This window comes from Alexandromys fortis, unplaced genomic scaffold, assembly GCF_014885135.2.
Source record: "Alexandromys fortis isolate MF-2015 unplaced genomic scaffold, M_Fortis_MF-2015_v1.1 scaffold_5, whole genome shotgun sequence".
Lineage (NCBI taxonomy): Eukaryota > Metazoa > Chordata > Mammalia > Rodentia > Cricetidae > Alexandromys > Alexandromys fortis.
This window is the reverse complement of record NW_026067924.1, coordinates 24,626,455-24,639,284: the sequence shown is the minus strand read 5'-3', so window position 1 is coordinate 24,639,284 and position 12,830 is coordinate 24,626,455. Positions and strand designations below refer to the sequence as shown.

General features: G+C 38.1%; 1 protein-coding gene across 1 annotated transcript in view; it reads right to left on the bottom strand.

Annotated features, from left to right (window-relative positions):
* Ryr2 (ryanodine receptor 2) overlaps positions 1–12,830 on the bottom strand; it is a 551,701-nt gene that overhangs the window by 103,428 nt on the left and 435,443 nt on the right. Inside the window, exons 64-68 of the mRNA XM_050142326.1 lie at positions 11,927–11,987; positions 10,149–10,387; positions 8,878–8,959; positions 6,111–6,241; positions 1,008–1,328 (exon numbers count right to left, since the gene is read on the bottom strand). Coding sequence (XP_049998283.1) covers positions 1,008–1,328; positions 6,111–6,241; positions 8,878–8,959; positions 10,149–10,387; positions 11,927–11,987 — 834 coding nt within the window. The remainder of the gene's footprint in view (positions 1–1,007; positions 1,329–6,110; positions 6,242–8,877; positions 8,960–10,148; positions 10,388–11,926; positions 11,988–12,830) is intronic.

Genomic DNA, 12,830 nt, shown 5'->3' with positions numbered 1-12,830 from the left:
TTTTGCTTTTTTCTCTATATAATATAATACAATGAGTATATCCCTAGACACAGGACAGTGCTGAACTCTGAATGCTTGGAGAAAATGTAATAATTTGGTGAAAGGATATATGGAAACTATTTTACCCATGCTCCAGGTGTTGGGTATTTAGGCTGCTTCCAGAATTTTAATATTATATGTTCCGGAATACTGAAATGATAAACTGAACTATATGTGTTGTATTTTATCTTCAGTTCCTTAGCCTGTTGTCATAGGAGAATAATATGAAGGTGGATTGTTTCAAAACCCAGTTTTATTTTTGTCTCTGTCTACATAACCATTATTGATGTTACTGATCATTGCTTCTTTTGCTTATTAAATAGTCTTATATAGAAATAAATAATTCAGAAAATTGCTTGGAAGTGCTAACTATGTAATAAGTAGTTCTAATCGTCAATTGATACAACCTAAAATCACCTAAGAAGAGGGTCTCAGTGAGGGATTGTCTACATTGGGTTGGCTGCTAGGTATGTCTGTGGGGGATTGTCTTAATTAAGTTAACTAATGTGGATTACCCAGCCCACTGTGGGTGATATCATTACTTAAAAAAGAGGTCTTGAACTATGTAAGAGTGGAGAAATTGAGCTGAGTAAACTCAAGCAAGCAAGCACGAAAGCATTTATTTCTTTTTGTACTTGATGGATTTGATATGACTAGCCACTTTAAACTTCTGCCACTGTGATATCCTAAAAGTGATGTTAGTTTACAACCCCAGGTAAAATAAACTCTTTCTCTGAAATGCTTTTTGTCAGGATATTTTATCATGGCAGCGAAAGTGAGACTAGGGCAGGGAGTGAAAGTCTGATCATGTCTGTATCTCTTTAAATAGCCTAACAGGACTAAGCAATGACAGTTTTGAGCACAGAAGAAATCACTGGAGATTACTGTGGGAAGTTTCTAGCCTTCAATATTACAAATCTTCTCTGGAAATGAAACAAATGGGAGGGTGCGTTCTCCCCGCTTCTCACCTGCTAAGCGTTTCATCCAGGCTCCTTCGTCAATCCCCAGGTTGTTGTAGATGATTTTGAGAATGTTGCCCAGCAGTGTGTTCATGTGTTCTGAGTTGAGAGCCGTACAGCACATCTCAGCTCTCTCTGGATGGTTCTCAGGACCGTGCTCCCACCATCGTGACATGTAGCTGCACAGCATGGGCAGTACAACCTCCATCATGTGTGGCATCTGAGTGTAGCGGATACCTGACTCTGCCAGCTCTATAATCTCAGCCATGAGCTTCTCCAGGGATGGTATATTTGGGCAGACATCCTCCACATTTGCTGGTAAACTGAGAGCTGGAGGAACACAGACAAAATTGGGTTGTGCTCCATGCAAGACAGGTACCATGTGACACATTTGACTATCTCAAACAACACATTTCAAGTCGGGCTTCAAAAATCAGCTAAACCTGGCCGCCTTTCTCCTGACATCTCTTCCTTTTATCTTCGCCATCATTTCCTAACCCTAGGATCCTACCTTGCTATCACCCTCTTAGGCTGGTGGACAGCTGCTCTGCCTTCTTCACAGCAAAAAAAGAATAGCCATTCTCTCCTCCTCCTCCTGCTTCTCGCAATAACCATTTTCAGGCCATTTCTGTGTGGCCGCATTCACCCTTATTCCCTCTATTTAGAGGAAGGAGGTTTTGGGAGACTTCTCTTGTTACCTTCTATCCGTCTGAATGACTTTCCCACCACAGGACCCTGCTCAGGTCTCTATTCCCAGCCTTTTCCTCTCTGGCTCCTGGCCTGCCATATCTACAGATACACAAATGTCTTCAGAAGTTCTACTTCCCAGGCATCCATATATAGGAACTAAACTCAGTTTTCCACTACAAAGGGAAGTCATGACTTTGCATCCATAACTCACTGGTTGCTAGGCAGTTTCTCCCTTTTTCTGGATGCCTCCTTCCTTACCATCACCATCTCCAGTCTCTGTGACTCTTATTCATTACACCACTGTCCTTATCCCACTCCTTTCTCCTTGCTGAATTGTCTGCTAGCTTCTGAGGATCCAATTTTAGCCCCTCTCCTCCTCCACTTACATATTTATCCAGACAACTACATCCACTACTACTGGCCTCTGTTTGCTATAGCCTAATCCTTCAAAGTTTTATTTATTCACCTTTTTTTCTTTCTAATCCTGATTTTTTTTTTCAGGGTCCACTGAAACACAATAGTTTAAATTTTTTCACTTCCTCTTCAACATACTTTCTCAAAGGTGTTATCCAACCAGTCATCCTAGCTAGATGCAGTCACATCTGGGATGATTCTCCTTCCAGGAAACTCAGGACACTCCACTGCCTATTGTTTCTAATGGGCGTTGTCAAGACACATTGTTTCTCCAGTTCTCGACACAGCTGAGCTGTGTGTTTATCTCCCTCACTACTGTCAGGGCGGATCGCTGCAATACACGAGCCCCTCTCGGTAGCTGGTAAATGAATCTTCTTTGCTATTGGCATCAGTTCCCACTCTTGGTCCCCTCCTCTGGCTTGCCAGCCTGGCTTCATTGTCTGCTCCAGTCAATGTAAAATGCTTGGCATTTCCCCTAATGAACCAGAGTTTCTGTCTTCTCAATTTCAAGACTCATTCTGAATTATCTGCTAAGTCTTCCCAGAAGCTCTGGGAAAACATTGTTTTCTGGTGCCCAATAGTCCTTATTCTGAATTTTAGCACCCACATCTATCAGTTTCTCTCTCTCTCTCTCTCTCTCGCTCTCTCGCTCTCGCTCTCGCTCTCTCCTATAAATCAGAACATCCCAAGGGAAAGAATCAAATCTTACTCATCTTTATGTCATATTTCCTGTTTGTCACAACCTCACAGAAAGATCCTGAAATGATTGGCTAATGAAATCATAAATTTCGTTTCCTTTGCTATGCAAATGAGGAGATACAGAAATCTGAGCATGGACATATTCTGCTCGCACAGCTCCTTATCTATATAAAGGTAATAAATCCACTTTGTTCCTGATTATCAGCCAAATACAAATGATTCACAAAGCCTAAATAAGATGACTTTATATTATTACACAGAAAAAAATAAACAATCTGAACTTAATCATTTACACTACTTATAAATATATAGAATTTTTGTGAAAATATTACTATTGTACATTCAATACATTTGTCTTTACTTTCATTTATTACATGAAGTAAAACTGACAAAATACCCAAGCTAAATAATGATTCAGGTCAGTAAGTATTCCTTACATAGAAAGGTTCACACACACACAAAAAAAAATACCCAACAGTGTAAGTAGGTCATGGAAAATTAAGTTCACAGATAGTTTTTCCTGTTAGAATTTAAGAACATTCTGCAATTATTAGAAAGCAACCAAAATCCAAAGTCTTAGAAAAATTTTAAACAGAAACATTCCTATCATAGGGCATCTATAACACTTAACCCTTAAGAGCTGATCTTGACTATTCTAAGAGACAGACTAGAAGCCATCCTTTATATAGATGATAAACAGTTGGGAAAGAAAGCAGAGAAACATCACCCTTCATAATAGTCACAGATAACATAAAATATCTTGGGGTAACTCTAGCCAAACACATGAAAGACCTGTATGTCAAGAAATTTAAATCTTTAAAGAAAGAAACTGAAGAAAATACTAGAAAATGGAAAGATCTACCATGCTCTTAGGTAGATAGAATTAACATAATAAAAATGTCAATCTTAATTTACAGATTCAATGCAATGCCCATCAAAATCCCAGCAAAATTCTTCACAGACCTCGAAAGAACAACACTCAACTTCATATAGGAAAAAAAATAGTATAGCCAAAACAATCATGTACAATAAAGAAACTTCTGGAGGTATCACTATCCCTGACTTCAAGCTCTACTATAGAGCTACAGTAATGAAAACAGCCCAGAATTGGTGTAAAAACAGACAGGAGACCAATGGAATCAAACTGAAGATTATCAATCCACACACTTATGAACACCTGATTTTTGACAAAGATGCTAAAAATGGAAAATGGAAAAAAAGAAAGCATATTCAACAAATGGTGCTGGCATAACTGGATATCAACATATAGAAGAATGAAAATAGATCCATATCTATCGCCATGCACAAAACTCAAATCCAAACAGATTAAAGTCCTCAACAAAAAACAACCATACTGAATCCTTATAGAAGACAAAGTGGGAAGTACACTTGAACTCATTGGCCCAGGAGACCACTTCCTAAATATAGCTCCAGTAGCACAGATACTGAGAGAAACATTTAATAAATGGTACCTCCTAAAACTGAGAAGCTTTTGTAAAGCAAAGGAAACGATCAACAAGACAAAAACGGCAGTCTACAAAATGAGAAAAGATCTTCACCAATCCCACATGTACAAAGTGTACAAGATCTCTAAAATATACAAAGAACTCAAGAAACTTGACATCAAGTCTCTACTGTCTCTATTGGTTCTACTGCATGTACGGGCTTTTGGGGGCCCTATTCTCTTTGGATGCATACCTTGATCAACCTGCATGTAGAGAGGAGGGCCTTGGACTTTCCACAGGGCAGGGTGCCTTGCCCTCGCTTAAGATTGAAGGGAGGTGGGAGGGGAGTGGGAGGAGGGGAGGAAGTGGGAACTTGGATTGGTATTTTTTAAAGTAATAAAATAGTAATAATAAAATTTAAAAAAGGGTAGAAGGGGAAGGGAGGAAGGGAGGGGAGCAGAGAAAAAATGTATAGCTCAGAAGAAGAGTAACTACAGTCTACTTACTTTTCATCCAGCTCAACTCACATTCCTGTTAATAATTCTAGATTCTCAAAGGTAAATCTCCGAAATCATCAGCAGGAGAGTAATTTTTTTTAAGTTGGAATCAAGAGCAAAAATAGGAGTGTCTATGCAACAAACAATCTGATTCTCCTGTGTGGGATACCACACATGGATTTTGCATCTACAACACACTGAATATACACACAAGCTTGTGGATCTTAGAGGACACATTGGCATGAACAGTGGGCATGTGTATATATGTGTATACATACACATACATATATTCAAACACACAAATACACACATACAAAATAAATGTTTTAAAAATAACAATGAAGGGCATAAATCCATCAATGAAATAAATAACAATACCATGACCCTTCCTGGCTTACTGTAAGACAATTCAATAAGAACGCAGATCAACTTATTTTCTTCATATTTGCTGATTATTTTGTCTGCTTCGGCAGAGTATTCATTTGCGTGTGGCTCATTAACTTGGGAGAATTGAACAAATTTTCCTTCAGAAACATTAGAGGAAGGAAGTACACATTTTTAAAAACGAATGCTAAATTAAAACACTTGAGAACAAAGAGCCTCATAGCTCATAAACTGAAGGAGATAATTAAAAACTACTGTATTATAGGAAACCCTCTATATACTATCTATGCCTCTGCATGGTCAGCCATACAAAAGATTACAGTTATGTGATGCTGAGCCCACATATGCATAGATTGCATCAAATTATCAACTACCTCATGTAGTGATATTTCATTTGTATTTTAATAAATAAAGTTTGCTGGAAGGTCAGTGCAAAGCAGCCACACTAGTCAGCCATACAGACCAGGCAGTGGTTGCATGCACCTTTAACCCCAGCAGCCACACTAGTTAGTCACAGTAGTGGTGCATGTCTTTAATCTTAACAAAAGAGAAGGATATAAGGCAGGAAGAGACAGGAGCTCCCTCTCTTTTAGTCTGAAGATTTCAAAGAGGTAAAAGCCAGTGGCTGACTGCTTTGCTTTTCTGATCTTCATGTGGAGCCCCAATATCTGTCTCTGGGTTTTTATTATTCATACACAACCCCATCTATCAATCAAGGTGAGAAATCACCCAACACCCTGCCCCTTGCAGCTAATTACTCCTCCTCCAGAATCCAGGGAAGGAAGTCCCTCTGGTAACCTGGGCTCATGAGCAACCTCACTCAAGCACACTGATTCCCTACAAGAGCACTACCTGTACTGTCAGAAGTAAAAACGTCTGAACAAATGATCTCACTACCCCAAGAACAAAAATGCTGCAGAAAAAAATATACATTATCAAGACGCAGCTTCATTTCTCAAAAACCAAGCATAGTTCTGTGTTACCTGCTCTCTCCCGTGAAGACCTGGTGTTGTAGATGGAATAAATATTGTGTTTGTCCAGGTGGGTTTCCAAAAAGGCTATCGGGAAGGCAGCAGCAAAGGCAGCTAGGCATTCTCCGAGTGCAGATCGCTGCCTACAAGGGCAAAATGTTTACTGTTTCCAGCTGAATAATTGAATAAGTTACATGACAATTGTTAGATTTAACCTACAAGAGGGATACCAATATTGCTAACAAACTATATCTGAAATCCAGTTTTGTATATTACAAGGGGAAAAAAAAGAATTACATGCTTTGGTGACCAAATTTTGATCTACTGAATAAAAGCTCAATTGTCAATTAACAATAACCTTAAAATCAGATTAACAAGACCAACAGATCATCAAAATGAGAAGCTCTGCACCTTTACTCACAAGTTGGAACATTTTCTTCCCTCTCTGACTACCTTTTCCTTTTTTTTTTCCTTTTCCTTTTTAAAATAACAAGGAAAGAATTTCTGATACTGACTAAGTGGATTCAGAAGAGTGAAAAGTTGAAGTAGTAATACTGATTATGATTTATACAAATTTACTAACTTATTGTTTATAAAAAGAAGAAAGTATCTAAGAAATCAAACTATGTCTCACTGATTGTGGACAGAGTTTAAAGTCTGATAGTATCTCCTTCACTCTTCTCCCTTTTATTAGTAATTTTCTTCATTTATGTCTTTGTCAAAATTTTCAGTTGTTCATCAAAGAAAGACTGATAGGAAAGCAGTTTAAGTATATTATAAACTCCCTAAAAGAAGTATATAAGTATTATATATGTAACTTAAACTAATACAAAATATTACATTACTCTACTTTTAAACACTTTTCAATTTTTGTTTTATTATGTGCATCTGTGTGTGGATATGTAGATGTAAGTGTAGGTGCCCTTGGTGGTGCACTGGGTCTCTTGGAGCTGCTGTAACATGAGATTATGAGCCAACTGAAGTGGCCACTGGAAACAGAATTTGGCTCCTCTGCAATGTACACTGCTGAGATCTCTCTGGTTTCTATACGATATTCTTATTAGATAGTTTTAAATATCCCAGAAAATAAATATACCTAGTCACTTAATGATAGAGAAATTTAGAAAAATATGTCATCAGGTGAGTTTGTGGCTGTGGATTTTCATTAGTTATGAGCTTTAAAAGTCAGGCACTAAATGATCTATTCTTAGGTATCTTGCTCTCTCTATTGTATGGTTACTTAAATGAAAAGCACAATCCACCCTGATATTCATGAATTCACTTGCTTGTAGATTCTGGCTTCTCCCAACAGATTCAGAACCTAAGATGGTGGAAAACTAGCTTTTTTCACAGTTTCATCCCTGCTTCTGACAATTTACTAACATTTAATATTCAAACAACAAGATGAGAAGTTAAATCTGAATTCTGGAAAGCCTAGTGGAGAAAACTAGAATTGATATTTGAATTTTTGCCTGCTTAAAAAAAAAGTATGATGTAAGCTTTTGACATTATAAAACTAAGGAGAAAGAACATTTATGAAGTAATTGACAAATATCATTAAACAAAAATCCAAAGTCCCCATGTATAAAAAAAAACTATCTGCACATAACAGTCAAGGAAAGAAAATTCATAAAGTTAAAAATTATGCATGCCAACGTAAACACAAAAGAAACAAGAAAGAAAAAATTAAGAAAATGCCTTTGAGAATAAAATCTGGATTCTGCTGGTAAATCTACAGAGTTAAAACAAAGAGAAAACTGAGCGTGTGGGTATTTAAGTATGAGTATAAACCAAACCAATTTTGCGAAAAGATAATGATAACAAGATAACTGTTTCACATATGGATGCTTTTAGCTGTGAATTTCTAAATTCTGGAATTATTATTGGTTAGGAAAAAATAATCACAAGTCAAATGCTGAGTTCAAGTTTTCGTTTCCCTGTCGACAGCATTTGATAACAGTGACCCACTTCTGTCTGGAATGTGAGCAAATGAAGCCGGCTTTAGTGAGTTTCCAGCTTACTTTACATTTCTCTGTGCATGTATGTGGGTGGGGTAGGCATGTGGGAACACATCTGGAGAGCAGACGTCAACATTGACTCAGTTCCTGCATCATTCCCCATCCTAGTTTTTGAGTCAGGGCCTCTTACTGAACCTGAAGGCCACCAATTCATCTAGCCTGGGCTGTCAATCAAGCTACAAGGATTCTCCTGTCTCTTCCCCTCTACCCCTAGGCTCAGGGATTACAAACTAAGAGCTGTCATGTTGGATGTTTTGGGCGACTGCTGTGGGTCTAAATAGGTCTTCACTCCGAAAGCTCCTTAGTTTGCCTTTTTGATACCAAGTTATAAACAATGCTAGCAGCTGCCCCTCCTAAGATTTATAAGCTCTAAGTTTAAATTTATATAATATTAAATATATTTATTTATGTAAATTTATATAATATGTCTTTATATAAAAGACAAATTGCACCGAAGTTTACTATAGTAATTCTTTTTTTTTTTTTTTTGAATTTTCGAGACAGGGTTTCTCCATAGCTTTTTGGTTCCTGTCCTGGAACTAGCTCTCACAGAGATCTGCCTGCTTCTGCCTCCCAAGTGCTGGGATTAAAGGTGTGTGCCACCACTGCCCGGCTTACTATAGTAATTCTTAAAGACTGTCAAATTCCTCTTGAGAAACTGGACAGATTAATCCGGGTTGCATCAAAAGTAAGAAACAAGTGTAAAACAAAGAGTTCTGAGGTGCAGTTGTTATCAGTATCAGACTGTCGTCAGCTCTTACCTTTCCACGTAGATGCTCTTGCTTGTTCCCAAGGCATACAAGCTGGTCAGAATTCTGTAACAAGACACCTGCACATCCTCCACTGAGAATAAAGAGAGTCTCCATTGAGAAGTAAACACTTACATAACAGGTGACCCTGAGAAAGTTTAAGCTGAACCCAGGATTCCTTATTAGGCTTTGGAAAATGAAAAATAAGAAGGCATTCACAAAACAAAACACAAAAGTTTCTTTTCAAAATTCTTCCCTGCACACAGGGAGCTGAGAGCACTTTAAAGAATGTGTGGTGATTATCTAGAGCAGGGGTTCTCAGCCTGCCTAATGCTGTCACCCTTAAATATAGTTCCTCATGTTGTGGGGACCCACTCATAAAATCATTTTCATTGCTGCTTTACAACTATAACTTTGCTGCTGTTATGAATCATAATGTAAATATCTGATATGCAGTGCATATGCTATGCAACCCCTGTAAAAGGGTCATTCATTCCAAAGGGGCTCATGAACCACAGGTTGAGAACACTGATCTAGAACATCCTCAGAAACATTTTTAATAGTCTTTCTCTGAATGTTAAGGGAAAGGACTTGCCCAGAATAAAGTAAAGCACAAGACTATCTGGAAAGGCAAGGAATATATGTCAATTTGAGTGTTATTACGGAGAGAAAAAAATATTCTATCTTCTATAAAGGTTTGCATGGAAAAGGACTTTAGTTCATATAATGTTAAATATAATAACTGTCTGTTACCATAAGTCACAAATGATATCCCCAATGATCTGACATTCATATAGAAGTTTCTCTAGGAGACTTTAAAAATTAACTAAAGAGTTCTGGTTCTAAACTAGCCAATTAAATATTTCTCAAAAACCACACTAAAACCTATCAACAGAGTTATTTGTGCTTGTCACAGTCCAGTGTTCTAGATGCTGCATTTGGCTCAGTATATTTCATGTTATTTGGTGATCCAGTCAGCAATCTGTGTTGGACTCAGAAATGATTTGAAAACATTTAATGTGGCATGGCTCTATGTTCCAAATCAACAGAAAATAAACATTGGAAAGATGTAATGGACTCGTGGAATTCAACAATGCAGAACATACAACCCAAAACTGTGACTCTACTCCCGGGCCTTTGAGGCACAGACCTGTCCCTGTAAGAATGGTTTCTAAAGTTCGAACACCCACCAATTCTGTTCTGTAATAATAAAAACATTTGCATGCAGAAGCACATTGGGATGACCCTAATGATGCTAGTTCAAAAGGACCAAAGTTACATACATATCAGATCTTCTCCAAACTGATGCTGGCCGATGTGTTCAAACAGGGATGAGAGCATGGGCAACAGTGCCACCGTGGTGTAGTTGATGATCTGAGTCACCCCTTTGGGCTGGCTCCGCGTGTGGGTAAACTGGCCCTGCTTTAGGTTTTCCATTGTCTTTTCCAGATCCTCTGCTGCGTTGTCCAGGAAGGCCCTGAGAGCACTTTTGACACTGTCCAGGCCTGTCTTCATCACAGTCCTGGGAAGTCAAGGAAGAGATTAGACTTTCTGACAGCAAGAAATCAAAGGAGAAAACCTGCCCCATTATGCTACCTCTCTACTATAGTACATACCCAGAATATATTTAACTTTAAAAAATCATTATATTTAATTAAATACATTTAATTACATAGAATTGTTTTATGACATTTTCACATATGAATATAACATATTTTGATTATATTCACCTCCAATTGCCCTCTCTTCTGCCCCTCCCTCTTTCCAACGAGTTCTACTTCCATGTCTTTATATGTGTTTGCTTACAAGAGTACATGCATATGATTATGGTGATATGCATATGATTATGGTGAACCAATGAGTCTCTAAAGAGTTACTTACTGAAGCATAGGAAAGGGATTATTTACAAGTGCATGGGCAACTTAGCAGTGGCTACACCAATAAAAATAATGTCTCTCCTGCCTCTAGAAATCATTAGCTTCCTATAAGTGCTCAGGGAAGGGAAGAGAGGGTCATAATATCTCTCTCCTGCCTTAGCAACTATTAACTTCATTTTTTATGAAATAAGTCTTCTATATATCTGAAATTATAAGAATGTTGCTTTGGCCAATCATTTTTTCACAAATGACCTCACTGTTGAAATCAGTAAGGACCTGGAATGCAATAATAATTTATGATTTCTGGCAGTGGTCGGGGATTTCATAGCCAACACAACAGCAAGTTTCCAGCCAGTTGGCTAAGCTCATCTCCAACAACACATGGACACCTTCTGGGCAACAGGCATGAACAAAACAATGATGGTAGTTGAAAAATGATGCCCAGTGCTAAAACATTCTACACTTCCAAGCGCAACAGCACAACCGCTTCTAAAGAAGCCAGTGAAGACTTGGCTTTCTGCAGTAGCAATGCCCCACTTCCGCTGCTCGTGGAAGGGAATGTATGTGTACATTCTAACTCCCTCATTTATGACAGAAACATAAAAGCTTAAACATGAGGATGTAGTCAAGGAATGTCACAGAATACTCCCTATAAGAGACATGAAGGAACTAGATTTGTATTTAAGAGCTAAATTGATTGTAAATTGATTGTTCGATCATGCTGAAGAGATGATGTACTTGGACAAAATTCCTGGTTTGTCAAGCAGAATAGCAAGCACACTGACATGGAGTTCAGTTGGTCTACATACATCCTAGCCCATCTTAGACGTCACTTTATGCAATGCAGATACACCTCTCTTGCTCTGAACAAAAGCAAACATTGTCATAAATGTCAAGCTGAGCCACCACATCCAGGAACTGAAAAGGCCCCACAAGTTGTCTGGCTGGCATTGCTATTTTCATTGATAACTCAGTACAAAATCAGCTGCTACAGAAATGATTTGAAGATTAAATACCCTTATGATTGTAAAAACAAAGGACCACTGTATCAATAATTTATAAAGATTCTTTTCACTTGTGCCAAGTGAAAGTACTTGTATCAAGTGTTCATGAAATAACCAAAATAAAATCAAGACATGTCATAATGACATCAATTCATTTAGATAAAAACTGTGCCTATTTACCTTGCATCCAAAGTCTGCCCCAGAATATGAAGACAGTTCACAATTGAGGTAGCATCATTCCCTGAAGGGGAAACAAAACACTGTATAAATCCCCTTCAGACTTTCTTAGCTTTCTCCTGTCCTATTAACTCGTGTGTTGCAAACATTGGTTAATTCACACAATCCAATCATAACTTAATGAAAAAGATTTTGGAAGACTCAAGTTTGAAATCATGCAGTTTCCCTGCTTAAAAGTGGTTATGCAAATGTAAGTAGACAAGCGGTGGAGCATGTCGTACCACACAGCAGACATGCTCCAGAAGCATTCGGAAGCATCGCACGAAACTACAGGAATTTTTGCTGAATTCCTCAGATGCATTGCTCTCCCCACACTAACGCGCTGTAATACACACAGTACGCAAACTTTTAAAGTCAGCGCATATCCTATCAGAGATGAGATGAGCTACAGCTCTTCACATCTTTGTTCTATTTTAATTACTTCACGAGTCTCTGCTTCCTTATTTATTTTTTATTTATTTGTTTGTTTGTTTGTTTTTTGAAACAGGGTTTCGCTGTAGCTTTGGAGCCTGTCCTGGAACTAGCTATTGTAGACCAGGCTGGCCTCAAACTCACAGAGATCCGCCTGCCTCTGCCTCCAGAGTGCTGGGATTAAAGGCGTGCGCCACCACCGCCCGGCTATCTCTGCTTCCTTATTTCATTCAAAGGCCTTAGTGTGAATTCATATGCCTGAATTCTGATGTGGTAAGCTGGATTGATTTATCCAAACTTTGTTGGTCTTTGGCAAAAAGGGAAGCAGCAAATAAATTCTTTTTAAAAATTAAAACCAGAGATTGGAGAAGCTAAATAGAACTCCTGTTTGTATTAAAGATTTATTTTTAATTCTGTGCATGTGTGTGGTTATGTG